At 34.8% G+C, this 17,924-nt stretch overlaps 1 protein-coding gene across 23 annotated transcripts in view; it reads left to right on the top strand.

Moving 5' to 3' along the window:
- The window catches only part of CLOCK (clock circadian regulator), a 66,552-nt gene that overhangs the window by 29,568 nt on the left and 19,060 nt on the right, over positions 1-17,924 (top strand). For 22 of the 23 annotated variants that reach the window (XM_074866225.1, XM_074866235.1, XM_074866229.1 and 19 more), the window contains 9 exons: positions 917-1,031; positions 3,501-3,594; positions 5,303-5,362; positions 5,776-5,924; positions 10,149-10,240; positions 11,577-11,666; positions 13,157-13,277; positions 14,402-14,515; positions 17,078-17,196. In XM_074866225.1, coding sequence (XP_074722326.1) covers positions 3,545-3,594; positions 5,303-5,362; positions 5,776-5,924; positions 10,149-10,240; positions 11,577-11,666; positions 13,157-13,277; positions 14,402-14,515; positions 17,078-17,196 — 795 coding nt within the window. In that variant the 5' untranslated portion in view covers positions 917-1,031; positions 3,501-3,544. Of the gene's footprint in view, positions 1-916; positions 1,032-3,500; positions 3,595-5,302; positions 5,363-5,775; positions 5,925-10,148; positions 10,241-11,576; positions 11,667-13,156; positions 13,278-14,401; positions 14,516-17,077; positions 17,197-17,924 lie in introns of those variants that run through there. The other variant, XM_074866239.1, reaches the window with a different exon arrangement.

Raw genomic sequence — 17,924 nt, 5'->3', positions numbered from 1 at the left:
ATCAAATAAGAGATAATTCTGGTGTTTCCATAAAATCCATTAATCCATTAAGAGTAGCATAAATTTAGTTTTTAGATCCCAGTTACCTTTTTAGAATTTAATATGCTTTAAAATAAATTTTTTTCAGAAGTGGTACAAGTGCATTGTATAATGAATACATTTTATTTTAAGAACACTAAGCAAGGCAGATAGAAACGGGATAAAGATGAGAAAAAAAACCTGATTTCATGTAACTTTAAAACATGGAAAGTAGCATGGTTTAAGGGAAGAAACTCTGTAACTGAAATGTAATGATATAAAGAGACTAGAACTTGGTGATCACTTATGCTGGAGTTGAGGTTTTTTATAGAAAAAGTGGATTTGTGAGGTAAGTTTGGAATACATTCTTGAAGTGGTTTTGAAGGAAGGGGTTAATGGCTGTGTCTGAGGGAGTAGCAATAATGCAGCTGGGCAACTTTGCTAGTTGCCAGCAGCAGCGTTCTACACATTCTGGAGTCCTGAGAGTGGCAATTTTGGAGACTTGGAGAGGAGAAGGCATAACTGAAAAAGCCAGGAGAGAACCAAGTAAGAGTTTCAGCAGAAAAGGTGTTTAAGTAATGATATAAAGATATACTTTAAAGGTAGTGGAAGTGAAGATTTAGATGGTGTGGGTGATACTGAATTCAAAAGTAAAAATGACATCAAGATTAAAGGTAGGCATAAAGTGATAGCTTAAAGCAGAGATGAAACTGTATCAGAATATCCATGGAGAAGAACAAGGTGAATTCGGATAGTGAAATACTTGGGATATTTTTAATAACCAGGATATTGCATTTATAAATTATTCGTGTTGAAATGCTTACTTCTCTTTTATTAAAAAAAGTGATCATTTTAAAACTCATTGATTTTAAAACTCTCCTTTTTTATTTTTTTACAGTTCAGAATTTAATGCTTTTCTGCAGAAGAGGATACATCTAATTCCACATTGTTCTTCAGAGGAACTGGATTTCATCCCTAAACCTCATACTTTAACAAGTCCCAAAGTGTAAAAGGTAAAATTATATTCTTATAACTAATAAAGTTCCTATGGCTTTCAGTTATCGACACTGAAGGTCTGAGTAGCAGTGTTAACTAGTGTCCTTTGTTCTCCAGAACATGACTGAATTTGAATCTTAGAAATAGACATAGTCCTCAACGTCTGTAGTGTTTCCTTTAAACTTGACTGGTTTCATTGGAATTATCTCTGCAGTCTTATGCATTTGCATGTATAACCACTGAGAATGTTCAGCATCTTGCAAATTTGGATTCAAAGACGGAAGGTTCAGACCTTGAAAAGTGAGGAAGAAATGTACTACAGGTGCATTTCCTGTCGTCTTTAAGTTCTTTTAACTATTTGTCTTGGATACCAAATCTAAGTTGCCAGTTCTGACTTCGGATCTGTATACTGTAACAAGTGAACGATTTTGTTGGATTCTATAAATTGAGTGCTTTGTTAAAGTGAAAATAGTGACTTTTAAATTCTGATTCTGCATAATGATGTCAGTTATGTCACGGTGAAAGTTTTCTGTATTTAGCTGTACATGTATTTTTTTTTTGCAAATCAAGGAAACAGTATATCATTTGTCCTACAGAATTTCATATTGCTCTTGATCTCTATAATGTTAGGTACCAAATTAGTTTAAAAGTTAACACACAGCTAGAAGTGTAATTAGTGCATACCTGTAGTAGTGCATACTATGTAAGCTAAAATGAAAACAAGTTTCTAATTGGTGTCTTGATTTTAAACTTAATTCCATGCCAGTGATGATAGTTTGCTTTTACTGCTGAGCAACCTGTCTGTTTTTATGTGCTTTTGACAACAATTCAAACACTTCTACATAATTTACTTGCCTTATGCCATTTCTGGCTGGTTTTCAAATAGTGCAACTCTATTACTTTCTAAAACTTGACCAACTACTTTGGGAATTTAATTTGTCAGTATGACCAGTGCAATAGTTACTTTGAAGAATAGGAGTGAAGGAATGGTTTGCTTCCAGTGTGTCTTCATAGCACTAGATTTTGGAGAATAAAGGCAAGGCGAAGTTGGGATGTATTAATTGAAGAAGTGGCTAAGAGAGCTCATGGGGCATTTGGGCAAAACCTCATGCAGACCTTGTGGTGCTCCTTGAAAGAGATTGTGCTGCAACACAGCTCTCCTGTTTACTTTCCTGCTGCACTCATGAAACTTTGTGGGGAAAATACTAGTCTTGTGAAGCAAACATGCATACTATGTGTCTGTTGTAGACTCTGAGACAGTCGGGTTGAAACATAAGCTTTCTTCCTCAGTTTCCCCATATATTAAAAAACTGGGATAAGATTTTCCTGGAACATTTTGCAGACTGTCTGGATCATAGAGTTGCTGCCATATTTCTTGTGGTATTAACACTGCAAGTTCCACTGGATTTGGCATTCTCAGAAAAAACTAAAACCTTCCTTCTCAGAAACTATGAGTCACTAAAGTGACTAAAACCAGGTCCTTTGAAATAAATGCAATGCATTTTTACTATTGAGTTTGTAACAGTAAAATTTCCTGAAGATCTATAAGTTCAGCTCATATAAAAGTTCTTGCTGCATGCAGTTGTTCCTTAATCACTGACAATGTTACAATATTGCTGCTCCATTTGAGCAGCCTCTGACAACTGACTTTCCTATATCAGAGAAAAAGGTTGGATTGCATTGATTTGTGTTTGACGTTCAGCCTTTCCATAAGCCCTGTAATTCTGTAATTTTTGGGTACCTAAAAGTTGGTCCTTGTTGAATTAAATACTTATTTTAATTTTATATTCCTTCTCTCACTATTAATATTTCATTCATATTCTTTATCCAAAATCGTATGTACAGCTGGAAAACCAAAACCTTCATGCTGAAACTTTGTAATGAGTAAGTGACTCCTTTAAGAAATGGCTATGTTAACTAACTTTCTCACAGTATGGAGATCACATTCTAATAGGTATCTTATTGTTATCATTTCACATGTCTATTATAACAATGTGCTCAACAAAAAAATATAGTAAATAAATTATAGTAAGAAATAATTTAGAGCTGTAAAATACTATATCGCAAATGCTTTCTGTTTGCACAGTTTCTAAGGAGAATGTATTACTGAGGAGTGTATTTTACATGTGTTCAACCTTCAAAATTATGACAGTCTTTTAGGTAAAAGTTAAAATAACAATGAAAATCTATATCTGAATTCAGAGTCAGAAAAAGGTTTGTATTGGTTTATTCCAGACTTATTTATTGTAGCATTTAATAAAACAATGTTCTCTTGAACTCTCTATCACGTAAAATGAGATATTAAAGTCCAGATTATGACGATAATGGAGACTGCATTAGAGAAGGTGGGAGGGCAGAGCTGAAGGTTGGAAGAGAAGGGAAGATTAAGAGCAGCTTATAGAGCAAATGAAAACTTTAGTATGCTCTAATGAAGAACTTGTCTGTTCCTCCAGAGTCACATTTTGATATTTTTTCTTCTCTTACAGGCAAACGTACAAATGTCTACCACAAGACTAAAGTGTGATATGTTATGTTTTTTACCATAAGCACCCATAATAAAATGAGCTCCATTGCAGACAGGTATGTTAATAGATACTGAGAGTTTTGAGGGAATTACTGTTCAATGCTTTCTTTAATAATCTTTTTCTTACAGTTAATAGATAGAGAATATTAATTTATGAAAAAAATAAGAGAGGTGAGGTTTTGGCTATTTTTGACAAAGTTATTTTGGTAGTTGTTAGAAGTATTGTTTTTTTAGTCATTGGAAATAGTGATTTTTATTGTTTGAGATGAATCTTAAAATGTGTTACTTGTTTTCAACCATGGAACAGCATCTGTGCAAGTTGAGCTGATTTTTAATGTTTATGTGAATTTTTTTTTTAGTACCTCCATATTTGATTAAGGAAAACAAATACATTTAAATGATTAGTGATGCTGCAGATGATAGTAAAGTGACCTGCTAACCTATTTCAAGGGAAAAGTAATAGCTGAGATGTTTTCTACTTGATTCCTTGAGCTGGACTTTCTTAGCAGCCTGGGTGAACATCTGTCCTTAATATTCTGTGTATTACCATTTTTGAGACTTCACGAAATGACACTTTCATCAAATTTACAGAAGGTTAAACCTGGTTGAAATAAATAACAATAAAAGCAAAGGGTAAAACTTTTAGAATGCTTGTCTGACTTGTCAGTTCTTTTAGTGAAGTTTTGTGGCATTTCCCTGAAACTTCAGCCTTTTGAATATGCAAATTCCTTTTAAAAGCTCTATTTTTGTGTAGTAGCGTACAAAATAATTACTTCCTAACATCAGTGCTTATCATCATTTACAATTGCTTGATGTTTTATCAGTTATAGATCAGAGAGATGAAGTAAGCTCTTTAGAAAGATGGTTACTTGCCTTAAGGGAAGAAAACATTAGGACAAAAAAATTTAGGGTAGATACACAGAGGTCAGTGTGGACAGCACTACATAGACTGAAGGCAGACAGAAGAAGTTAGGGGAATAAAATATGAATACAGCAGTTTTGGAAAACAGAAGAACAGTTTTGACTTGTCTTTTAAAACAAGGAAATGAAACAAAGGTGTTGTATGAAGTATACTGAGGCATCTTCAAAGGAAAACACATTCTCATTTTGATATTTTAATACCTCTTTAGCAGTACATGGACAGTTGTCAAGCTGAGGAAGTTATGTGATACTTGGTGAGGAAGCAAATTAAATGAATAATTGCTGTTATTGTTTAACGTTGATATTAATTCTATATTTATAAAATTACAATCCTGGATGAAGTACAGCATATTCCTCAGCCCTCTTCCATTAACAATACTTCAGTATTTTAGCAAAATGTACTTTCTTACTATAAATATTTCCAATAATTGGAATAGAAGTTGCCAGAAAGTAAAAATAAATTATATATGTGCTCTCTCATGTTTTCAAAAGGGTATGGTAATGCAAATAACCTAGAAAAAAAATAAAATTAAGTAATGTTCACTTAAGTGTTTGCATAGGGTTGTAAGTTCTCATTAGAAGTAGTCTGAAAATCTGAGTTGTGTCAGAAGTATAAGGTTTTTTGCTTTCTCTTCAGTAAATGTCCTACAAGGAGAACTTATAGCAGACTTGGCTTCAGGTTATTGATGATGGTCCTTGTGAGACATCACAGTAAAACAGGGATTCAGTTTCCTGAAGTAGTGGAGAAGATGAATAATGAGCTCTTCCCTCCACCCCTTCATTGTGATTGGACTTCACAAGAGAGCAATTTTACATTCCAACATTTATTTCTGTTTTTTTCAGAAATGATGGAAGCATTTTTGATGGGCTGGTGGAAGAAGATGACAAAGATAAAGCAAAAAGGTAAGTTTTTAAGTTACTTAAAGCTAAGAGATGTCCTATACTTGTACACTTGAATTTACCATGGTGATTTCTAAACAATAAAAATGTAATTCTTTTATAAATAACCATATTACTCCACAGCATTTCTGTCACTGTTATTCTTCAGATATGTTGTGTATTTATAATTGTGGTTCAGTGATTTGTATTTTTGTAAAAGGGTTCTTACTTCCAAAGGCTTAGCTGCACCCTTCTGTGAGAAGCAGGAAGCCACTCTTCAAAAATGGTGTCTGAGATACGGAGTAGGTGGTTTTGTGACAGTTCTCACAGCAGAAATTCCTAAGCAGCTGTTTGCATCAGGAACCTGTCAGTAGTATGCAGCTTATTATAAGAAAGTTTCATAGTTGTTATAAAACATTTTCTGTTTTGTTTTTCAGAGTGTCTAGAAACAAGTCTGAAAAGAAACGTCGAGATCAGTTCAATGTACTTATCAAAGAGCTGGGTTCCATGCTTCCAGGTAATGCTCGGAAGATGGATAAATCCACTGTACTGCAGAAGAGCATTGACTTTTTACGGAAGCACAAAGGTAATTACTTGAGCAATAAAAAAATATTTGTAAATTCTTAATTTTTTTAAATGATGCTCAGTACATAAAATGTTAACAATTTTGCAGCTCCTTTAAGGAAATTAAATGTAAAGAGCTTGTGAAAAAACATATTCTTAAGATAATAATTTAGGTATCAGAGATGTAACTATGTTTTTGCTAATATTTTGCAAAAGCCAGTACTAATTACTTTTTTTGTCCCATAGTTGTCAAAGAAGTCTGTTTCATAAAGAGAAACATTTATTTTTTAAATAACATTGAAATTCTTTGTTAGAATATAGCTGGTTCATAAGGTGCATGTTGTCAAAGTTTTGCTTCACAGGAAAACTGCTGATCCATTTCAATGGAAGTACTTGCTGGAAGTACTTATTTTGATATTTAGATAAGACTGGTTCGAACAGTTGGTTTGTCTCTCCATGTTCCCTGTAATGCAAGATAAATTTCTGAAAAAGCTAGTCCAAGGGAACTTAATGCTCCTTCTCTTCATGTCAGGTATCTGCTCAACTGGCTGCTTTAACAAAGATGATAAGGCAGTAGGGCATTTTGGTCTCCAACAAGTGTTATCGGGTAGGTTGTTTAATGAGAGAGGGTGGCATGCAGTAGGCATACAGACCAGGAGTATGGGCATTTTCTTTTTTCCTTTTAGCTGGAAAAAATCCCCAGAAAAACTATAAATATTTTCAGCTGAACTTTCTAATTTTCAAGACGAATTCACTAATGTATAAGACAATGAGTGTGTGCTTGTTGTTTTGTAAAACATCATGTGAAATGTCAAAACAATGTCTTTGAACATCCTTGCTATGTTTTCTTTCTCTGGTTGTTTGCATCAGCTGATGGTGGGATATACCCAGATATGTTGTACTGAAGTTCATTACAGGTTGCTGTTCCTGTCATGAAAAAATTCTTCCACCAAGCATACACTTATTTGTGGCTGTTTGATAGTTATGTATATAAAGAATCCCTGCTCCTGATCCTACACTTGTTCTTAATATGGCACCTTGTGGTTCACACTGCCAAAAACAAGATTAAAAATTCAAGAAAGTGAACTCTTTCGCTAGTTAACCCACTTCCCTGAGTAGTTTCTGAGCATGCATACTAACTAGAAAACAGTGGGGACAAAAGAAGCAGCTATAAGGTTATAAAATAAAATAAGCTATTGAGTGGATTAATAGGTATGTAGTTATCAACAGTATGTGTGTCAATTTAAGGTATGATAAATATTTTTTCATGCCCTAGCATGTCTCTTCCGTTAGTGTTATAGTTCAGGTAGCACCAGATGCGTACCGAATAGTGCTATTAAAAGGGTAAACGTAACAAGTAAAATGGAAAGGGAGGGGGGAATAATTTATGTGAGAATTCATAGGCTTGGGGTTTTTTTGCCAATTAAATATTGATTATACTGTTATAATTCTCTGCGACATGTTTGTCTCATGACAAAAAGAAAAGCAGTATGAAGGCTTCTTTTCTGTAAAAGACAGTTCTGTAGGTTCTAAGGCCTTTGTGAAAATTGGTTCTGTTTCAGAATCACTTTATCTGATATTGAAGATTCCTATCATAAAATACAGAGAGTAGAATGAACATGTGTGTCAGCCAGCCAGCAGCACCAGTCATACTTTTTTCTTCAAAGTGCTTTCTGGGATTATCTTTTTAAATTATTATTGTTATTATTTAATTTTTTTTTTTAGGATAAAGGGGGAAAAAGCAGCTCTGGAGATGGATGCCTTTTAGGGCATGGTGCTTTTGTCCTTCACCTGGTGGGACAAGAGTGCAGCTTTGTGTGACTGCACAGAATGTATTAAGGACTCTAAAGCTCTGGCTGCCAGTGCTTACTAGCATTGCTCTGCACTGGTTTACATTAAAATGTTTTGAACAAAATGTTGGCAAAGGTCAGGAGCATATTCTGCCTCCTGAGGTGCTTGGATCTGTTATAATAAAGCAGAGTGACCCTAGTAATAAATGAATTGTTCAGCACTGATTAGCTGCTTTATTGTTGAAAATCCTACTGTGTTCAGCCACAAGGTTTTGATTAACTGCGTTGCTTCTGGTTCTTTCTGGACCATTTCAACATTGACCAGGCTTGGTACTCTGGCAGCAACTCCAGATGAACTATTTGAGCTGATTACTGGCCAGTGTGGATTCTGTTTCTCATTGGGAAAAAACAGCAGGCTAAACACACTGAAATTATATTACTGAGAGCTTCTCCTTGGCTAATATTGCCTAGCATCTTCCTTTGAATTTGTAAACAAGAAATTTTTGAAAATTATGAAATACTGAAGAATTTAGCTGCTTATAATTACAGCTGGTAGACTGATATTCATACAACCCACGGATAAATGCTACAGATCTTGGCCCAGCTGGTAATTTCTTTTGAGGATGATCTGCAACTCTGAAGCCGAGTTGCTTCAGATCCAGGATTTGAAGACTGAAGTTCAATGTGCAAGTTTGGTTATGCTCCTCTGCCTGATGTCTAGCTCAGGAACGTGACCTCAGTGCCATTTATCTTTGGATGCAATCTTCTGCCAGGATTTTTAGGCATTTCTCTGAAGTTACCAAAGGAAACAAGTTCTTTCCATGTTACTTTGGCTCTATTTTTCAATATCATACTTGTTGTTCTAATTACGGGAAATGTAAAAGAACACCTGTATTTGTGGTAAGATAATTCAGAATGGTTCATTACAGGCATGAACTTCAGCTTTTATTTAGTATAAATCCTTTCTACTACAGAAGCCTGACTTTTTTTTTTTTTTAAATTCTGAAGTAGGATGGTTATATGGACCAGAATGAGCCAATGAATCAGACTTTACCAGTTCTAAAGTGGAGATTATCTGTGTCCTGTGGACTGAATGCATTAAGTTCCTTGAATTTTGCCTCTGCTTTGGTGGTAGAGCTTTCTGTTTTTGAGTCCTTTGACTTGCCTCTCAGTGTTCAATATATTTGTTCTGACTGAAAAGTTAGATTTGGGGTTATACTTAGGTTATCCTTATTCTTCAGCCCACTCTTTACTGCTTTGTGATACTGTTTCAAAACAGATAGCAAAAGCCTGATCAATTTATGTCTTTTGTGAGACCTGATCATTGGAAATTCTGGTCCATCTTATTTGTTGATTCCCCCCCCACCTTGCAGCTCTCCACTTCTTGCCAGTTTCTTGCATGATGTTGCTGTTGTATACTGCTCTTCTAGTTAAGTCTAAAGCTCTTTCATAAAGTTTTCTCCCTTCAGTCTGGGAACCAAAACTCTGAACTGTTCCAGCCCTTTGCATATTTAAGTCAATTCCAGGTTTTCTCTGCTCTTTGAGCCATCTGAACTGACAAACTAGTTTACAGCCTTTGTACGGACTTACCCTTTAGAAATCAAAAGCCTTAAAGACATGGTTTGGTTCTTTCAATTCATCTCAATACTTGATTCATGATTACTTGTTCAAGGTTGTTCTTACAACCAGTACTTCTGTAATGCCCTTGTTACTCATAAAAACTGAAGTACTACACGGTCTTGCTTCTTCTTGTTTCAGTTATCAGTTGATAAGGAAGCATCAGCTTTCATTACCTGGGGTCTGGTTTTGCTTAGCAGCCATTGTTTCTCTCACCTATGTATGGGAAGTTAATCTTAAGTCCTACAGGAATCTCTGTTCAAAATTTGTCTCTGTGTATGAATCAGACAGTAATTCTGCAGTGGAGTCTGTCATACAGCTCTTAACAGTCTTTGTTGAGAACCTACTTCTTTTTCAATGTAACCTTATTTCTTTACAGAAAAGAGTGGGAAGAAGAGAAAGGACAGTGACAATTCTTAGTGCAAAGGTTAGAATGACCAGGATTGGCCGAGATACTTGAGGGTTAGGCATTTTGATGACCTAAACTGATCAGGAATTTTGGCTTTCTAAATCTTTAAAAACAATACTCTCAATAAAACATTTTATTATAGTCTCAGAGGAAAGAGTATTCTTCCATTGTCAAAATCCATTACTTACTGTCCTTAACTTCAGCACTACCCTGAAGTCTGGCAGGACTGTAGCACAAACTGGTAGAAGGAAAGAGAAGGGGGAGAAGACATTTATTTTCTTTCTAAGGAACAACATCTATATGTAATGAGCGAACAACAGAGGAGACTGGAGAACCTTCTGCTATTTCCTACTGAGTATGTGTAGCTCAGTGGGAAAATAATGGCTTTTGGAAGTGTGAATCCTCATATTGTATATATGTTTGATTGTAGAAATTACTGCACAATCAGATGCCAGTGAGATTCGACAGGACTGGAAACCGACATTCCTTAGTAATGAAGAGTTCACACAGTTAATGTTAGAGGTATATTGTTTCTGTTTTTCTGGGAGTAGAATATTTCCTCACAGGGAGTCATTCCATGATGAAATTTTTCAGTTTGATGACATAACTTTTTATTTTCATATGTTAATTGTAATTATACATTTTCATGAAGATAAACAGTCAGAATTCCTATGTATGCAGTATAATGCAAACCAGCTTTTCTTTTAACTACATTTTCTGTTGCATAAAACATTATAACAGAGCAAGTCCACAAATGAACATATTTACTATCAAAGTGGATATTTTAAATTATCAACACAAGGAAAGTGCTAGTTAACTAAAGAATTGTTATGCATAAATTAAAATCTTAATTATAAAAAAGGCTCAACACATCCATGTAACTTGTGAGCAATAAAGTGTTTAATTTCTTTGCTTGTTATGCTTTCCAAAAATAGTGTGTGAGCATTACTTTGCTAAAGAAGGTTACATGAATAGTTGGATTGCTACTAGAAATAAACTTTCAGTATAAGCTATCATTTCCTTGGAAATGAGGGTAAGTCATTTGTACCATGTTAGTGAAACAATTTCTAATAATAGTTAAATGAAAAATATTAAAGTAAATGAACAAGCACTTTTTGTTTTCATTCCATTATTAAACCTTTTCTTTGAGGCACAGATTTAAAAATAAAAAGTTCTTCTGTACTTAAAAAATTTTCAAAAAATCCTCTGTGGCAAATTTGCATATTTTTTTCCAACAAGTTAGTGAAGTAGTTGCTTATGTTTTTCAACTTTTTTGTAGATGTTTTTGGTGTTTCTCAAGTCCTCTTACAAAATAAGTGTCCACAACTAGTGACTGTTGAGCTAGAACAATATGATATAAGAAATTTTTTCAAAGTTGTGAGCTTTAAAAAATGTCGTGCTTTATACGTTTGGTAGCGTTCGACTTAAACATAGTCGTGTTATGTTTAGTAGAAATAAGTTTGAGTTAAGTAGTAGATAAGGCAGGCAGAACTGTATCTCACAGTTTTCAAGTCTCAATAAAATCTTCTTGCTTTTGTCACTAGCTCATTTTTCTGAGTGTTCTAATGTTTAAAATGATGATGAAATTAAAAATAACAGGCAGGCAGAGTGGAAGATGGGGTAAACAGTGGCTAGCTGTATACGGACTTGCTTCTGAAACCAAGAACAGAACAGTATGGGAATTGGAATGCTCATAGTGTAAAAGCAAGACTAAAAATTTTAGCAGTGAAAGGCATTCTCGTTTTTATAATAAACTAAACAGAAATTGGTCTAAATTATTTTCCATGTTGAACATAGCTTAACATTTTTAATATGCTCTGTTTCTTTTTCTTTAACTGCCCATTATGTTTAATTTCAGGCTCTTGATGGTTTTTTTTTAGCAATTATGACAGATGGAAACATAATATATGTATCTGAAAGTATAACTCCCTTACTTGAACATTTGCCAGTAAGTACAAATTGCTTTCAGTAACATATCAGTTTGTCTATGGATGGTGTTCTGCTATGAGTACTAATTAATCGTTAGCCTTTTGGGCATTATAGAACAGATGCATGCTTTGTTCTAATGCTTCTGCTTTTTCTTCAGCACAACTCCTTCATACTGGTCTGTCTCCTATATTAAACATTTCCTTTGGAAATACAGAATGCAGTTGGCACTCTGTTAGGCAGGGTTATGAAGTGCCAGACTAGCATCGGTTTCTCTTCAACGTAACTGAAATAACACAGTTGACTGCGGGAGACCCTTTAGAGTTCACACCTGTCACAGCCTCTACATAAGTCAGAAGAGTATTGCTAGAGAGCTATATCTTTGGAATATTTTTAAACTACTTTTTTATTCCTTTCTTGCCAAAGAACTCTTATAAGAAACACATTGATGCTGGTTCTGCTCTTTAAGCTAGGTATATGCTTTGCGTTTTATCACATTCACTCATCTTTAATCTTGGTGGCATTGCTCACTAGTAAATTTAACATTCTAGTTTTTAAAGATACCTTTGAATAATTTATTCTGAAATGAGGCAAATTAGTACTCAAAAATGCAAGCAACTGATGAGTAAAACAGTGAGTTCTTTTCTAGAAGAGAAGGACAAGTTATTGTTAAAGGCTAGTTGTCTTACTGTGATAAGAGTATTTTGTAAAACTTGGAGTGGCATATTTAAAAAAAATTCTGCAAAACACAATTTCCTCTAAGATATGCATAATATCAGCCTGAGATTTTTGAAAAATGTACAGATAATTCTCATTTTTTTTAAAAAAAAAAAGTAGAATTCACCAAGTTCTCAGAGGCATACTTGTTCTTTGCTTTTAGGTGTGATTTATATGTTCTAAACATACATTCTATGACCTCTCTTTTCTGAATACTTAATCAAATGTATTTATGCATATAATCAGTTGTTCAGTTGTTAAATTTTATTGCATTCATTTCTGTTGTTCCCAGTTTTGTGTACATAGTTGCGGAACTGATTATAAAATGTGTTCATAAAATCAATTGCAATTGGATACAATTATTGGTAACATAATAACCTATATGTTGTAGGGAGGGGCTGTCTTTTGTTCCAAGATACCATTTCAATGTTTTGGATGCCACCAACAGGTTACATTGCCCTAGAACAACACCCTATAATTTCTAATTAAAATGCTTCTTTTATGCTGGACTTGTTGCATTTCAGAGAGGTTAATACAAGCTCCATTGTACTTTAATGTGTATGTATATCTGCTGCATTCGTGGTGTTTTTCATTAAATGGTTCGCAGTGTCAAAATTAAGACAGATCAAAGCGAGATTTTTTTCTTGCAAAATATTCATGTCTGTTCCAGCAGGTGGCTTTGTTGAGTCAGTAATGTTCTTCTGAACTGTGGAATTGTTTTGCATTACAATAGTAGGCTTTGTGACATTGTACATCTTGCATTAGTTTAATGCTTATTAAATCTTTTTTTTCCAGTCTGATCTTGTGGATCAGAGTGTATTTAATTTTATCCCAGAGGGGGAACATTCAGAAATTTATAAAATATTGTCTTCTCATCTGCTGGAAAGTGATTCATTGACACCAGAATACTTAAAATGTAAGTAATTATTGTGGCAGGCAGCTCAGCCCCACACAGCCACTCTCTCACTCCCCGAAGTGGGATGGAGAAAGAATCAGGAGGGTAAAAGTGAGAGGACTCTTGGGTTGCGATAAAGACAGTTTAATAGGTAAAGCAAAGCAATGTGCACTAGCAAAGTGAATTAAGGAATTAATTTGCTATTTCCTATTGGCAGGTGGGTGCTTAGCCATTTCCAGGAAAGCAGGGCTCCAACACATGTAGCAGTTACTTGGGAAGACAAATGCCATAAGCACAAATGTCTCCCCCTTCCTCCCTCTTTCCCCAGCTTTTATTGCTGAGCACAATGTCATATGGGATGGGATATCCCTTAGGTCCACTGTCCCGGCTGTGTCCCCTTCTAGCTTCTTACACGCTCCCAGCCTACTTGCTGGTGGGGTGGCGTGAGAAACAGAAAAGGCCTTTGCACTGTGTAAGCACTGCTCAGCAATAACTAAAACATCCTGGTGTTACCAGTGCTGGTTTAGTCACAGATCCAAAACACAGCACCATATGAGCTGCTATGAAGAATATTAACTCTATCCCAGATGAAACCAGTATGGTAGTTGTGTTAAAAATAATCTGCTTTGTATCATATGTGATCAGTACTTTTCTTCCAGTGTTATTTAAGCAGAAACATATGGGTGAGCCTTGAAGAACAGTAGCACTTCTTTGTGGGTTTTTCCCCCCCTGAAGAGTAAAATTGTCAGTGTTGCATTGTATTTCACTCTATGACTTTCCGATGTATAAGAAATGTTTGTGTTGGAGTGGTTGGCAAGAATAAAAACATAGCAGCCTAAGGGGTTTTGGAAATGCATGCTTTAGTTAAGTTTAGGACAGCTGCTTCTTTAAAATAGCTCTAGTTTTCAGGGGTTTTCTGTATCGTTAGTATTCAGACCCTTCATGCACAAATTCTAAAGGAGTTCTCCTTTTCTTTAGGTTAGTTAGTATCACGCTGGTTAAAAGCAGAGGCTGTAGCCATTTGTAATCACAATACTTACAGTATCTCAATAAGTATGCAGCTTAATTATTCCTGCTTTCCATTTCATGTTGCCTGTGTGCTTCATCAAGCATGTAGCCTATTAATTTGTTTATTCTTTTCTCAGCAAAAAATCAACTAGAATTCTGTTGCCATATGCTGCGAGGAACAATAGATCCAAAAGAGCAACCTACATATGAATATGTAAAATTTATAGGAAATTTCAAGTGTTTGAATAATGGTAAGTAATTTCAGTGATGTTAGAGTGGAATACTTAGGCAGCTTCACAGCTAAACAGGCTTGGGACCATTGTGCAAAACTTAACAATGAACTAAAATCAGTCTTTCAAAAGAAGCAGAGTTATCACTTCTATATTGTTTTAATGAAAAGGAAGAAAAACTGCCTATCAGATATTACAGGTCTGTGCATTTGAATACCAAATGTAGTAATTGTGCTTAATGCTTTCAATTAAAGAAAACTAGTGTCTTGTAAAACATTTTTTAAAAGAATGTAAGAGAAATTTAAGCGAATGCTTTAAAATAAAGAGCCTGAATTTAGTTAAGCATAATCCATACTTAAGCAGGTGACTAAGTAACTTGAAGATCAGTGGTACTGAATACCTGCAGTTCTCATTATGCAGTGAGTTGGGAAGTAAAATGTAGGTTTTCCCCCCATTTCAACTCTGTGCTTTCACTGACAGGAGTTACCACCCAGATGGGTGGATGGGCCAGTGTAGTTTTCCGCACTGAGTTCCTTCTCCCTTCCATTGAAGATATTTTTTTTAGTTACATACTAATATTATTCCTCTGTACTACATCTCTTATCTGTTTGACCAGCCTGTGCTGACTATTTACTTGAAAGGCAGGTTTCTTTGGTCAGCCAGACAAATGGGTTGTGCAGTGTGGTCAGTAGCAGATCTTCATAAAGATCACCCCCAAAAATATTGTCAAAACCAGTATCTTGTAAATAAACCTATGCTTTTTTATGTGATACCAGTATTTTTCTCACAAAATGGGTATAGGTTGAGTCTTAGTGCCAAATGCAGGTATGTAATATCATAGGAAGGTCTGAAGAAACGGGTCTGAAAAGGCCAAATATGGTGCTAGTCTTGGAAAGAGGAGGAGTTGGGAAACTGCAGACCTATGGGCTGCAATTCAATATTGGGAAATATTCCAGAACAAATAACTAAACTATATGTGAGCTTCAGGAAGCTAGCAAGGAATTGAATAGCAACCATTGTAGATTTTTCAGGTAGAAATACCATCAAATCAATTCAGTTTCCTCCACCAAAGAGTAACACACTGTGTGGATAAAAGGACAAAGCGCAAATAATGATGGACTTCTTTAATATGCTTTTGACAGTTACCATATTCTGGTCTCACAAACATGTAAGGGAAGCACATGGTAGTTGAAACTGCTGGAAAGTAGCTGCAGAAATTGTTTGGAAAGGTTACTGGTTCACCATCAAAATGGAGTTTTAATGGACTTCTGGATTTGATCAGTATTTTCATTAATGTTATGAGTATGGATTGTAGGTTGTAGTCATGAAATGATGAAAGAACACTAAAAACAAAATAAGAATTCAGCCCCAAATTTAGAAAATAAATTATTTTGGGAAAAAAAAATCAAATTGACTAAGAACAAATGCAAGTTACTACATTTAGGAATAGCAAACTCTATGAACAGGGGAAAAGGTTACAGTCAGCTAGATATCAGTCCTTTAGGAAAAGGAGTTACTGTGGAATGTAAGCTGAATATGACCAAATCATCATGACCAATCACCAAATTGTGAAAATACAAAAGCCTTTCTAAAATATAGTCTAAACCACATGAAATAATCCCACTGCACTTCTTAGAACCCATATGTCCTCATCCAGTTTCTGACACTGTTTGTTGGGAGTAAGTAAAGCAGTTGGAGTAGAGCAATGAAAGCAATCAGAAATTTAAAAATCTGATTTACAAGACAAGATAAACTCTGAAGAACAGAGGATAAGGGATAAAATAAAGAGGAAGAAAATTACCTGTTTTCTTTCTGATGTAAAGAGCAAGGAGCTGTAAGCTTAAATTGCATGAAGAAGCTTCAGGGGAAATTCTAATCTAGAGTTGAACTAAAACCAGTTAGGCTTGGAAGAGCCTGACAGTGTTTTGGAGTCACCATCATTAGAGCTTAGTAAAGATAAACTAAATTGATATCTGCTGGAAATGAAAGATAAGGTTAATCTGTTTTGAGGTCTAGTCCATCCTTTGCCCCCTTATTATTCCATCCATCTCTGTGATTCAGTAACTGGAATTTGTTTGTTCTCAGCTCGGTGTCCTGATTCTTTCACGTACATAATTGTGCCTTTGATTGTTGTGTTACTCAGTATGTCTTCACCTTGTGCTGTTGGAATGTGATGGGAGGCTAGAAAATAAATACTTACTTCAAATTTCAAAAGAAAAAGTTAGCAAAACCTGATACAAAAGAGAAACTTTAAAGATATTTTTGAAGAAGGTGTATTCCAGTCATTTTTAGTAGTTATGAACAAGGATTAGAATTGTTACTAGTTTTTTAAAACTGCTTTGTCAGATAATATCATATTAACTGTAACAAGTCTTAGTTATTTGAGAAAGTTACTTGATGGTTATGTTCCCATTACTACTGTACAACTACTATTCCTGTGCATATATGTGTATATATTATATGTAGCATTTTTCTTAATGCGTGTTAAGTTATAGCCAAACCACATTAGATAAATATTGGGCCATTTTCCTCCATGCTTATATTGTAATCTGTGTTGACCTCTTCTCCTCTATCTTCCCTCAGTTCCCAACTCAGCGCACAATGGTTTTGAAGGAACTATTCAGCGATCGCACCGGCCTTCTTATGAAGACAAAGTTTGCTTTGTAGCCACAGTTAGATTAGCTACACCTCAATTTATCAAGGTATGTGCAAATAAAATTAATTTTTGTATCATTTTTAAATGTACTCTGAATAGGAAAACTTCAGAGAGAATGCACACAACATTTCAAATATTACTAATGAAAACCATGAGGAATTTTAATATAGGAAACTGAAAGTGTCTGTGTTTCTTAATTCACACGCAAATAGGTTAAATGTTATGCAAAGCATCAAATGAAGTTGTTATGGTGAATGCCATTTCTAAATAGTCGTATAAAATAATAATATGCAAGAAATAGATTTAGAAGTCTGTAGGAATGTAATTTAACAAATTTAACAAAATGAAGGATAACATTGAGATTCGACATTCACTGGAGAAATTAATAGTTTTAGTTGACACTTGAATGTGAATTTTATGTTGCTGATGGTCTTGCTGTAGTTTGACACAGAAGCAAATCTGGTAGGGCTTAATGAAAGCTTACATTACTTGTCAGTAACTGAGAATTGGGTTTGAGGTAGTAGAACTCTTTCGTTTTGTTTCAGTACTGTTATTCAGTAACTCAGTTGTTTAAAGAGAATATTTTGCTTAACTGCTAATGAAGGTATCTTTCCAAGTTTAGGATTGGATGTGAATGAAATTTGTAGCTTACTAATCCTGTTCCTCACCAAAATCAATCAAAATACTCAGGATACAGCACAGGATAGTCTGTGATTGTGATTCAGATCACAGTACAGGATAGTTTACTATCTCACATTTGTTCTTGCAATTCAG

The sequence above is a fragment of the Strix uralensis genome, chromosome 4, assembly GCF_047716275.1.
Source record: "Strix uralensis isolate ZFMK-TIS-50842 chromosome 4, bStrUra1, whole genome shotgun sequence".
NCBI lineage: Eukaryota > Metazoa > Chordata > Aves > Strigiformes > Strigidae > Strix > Strix uralensis.
The sequence above is the reverse complement of the archived record's forward strand: the minus strand, read 5'-3'. Positions and strand labels throughout refer to the sequence as shown.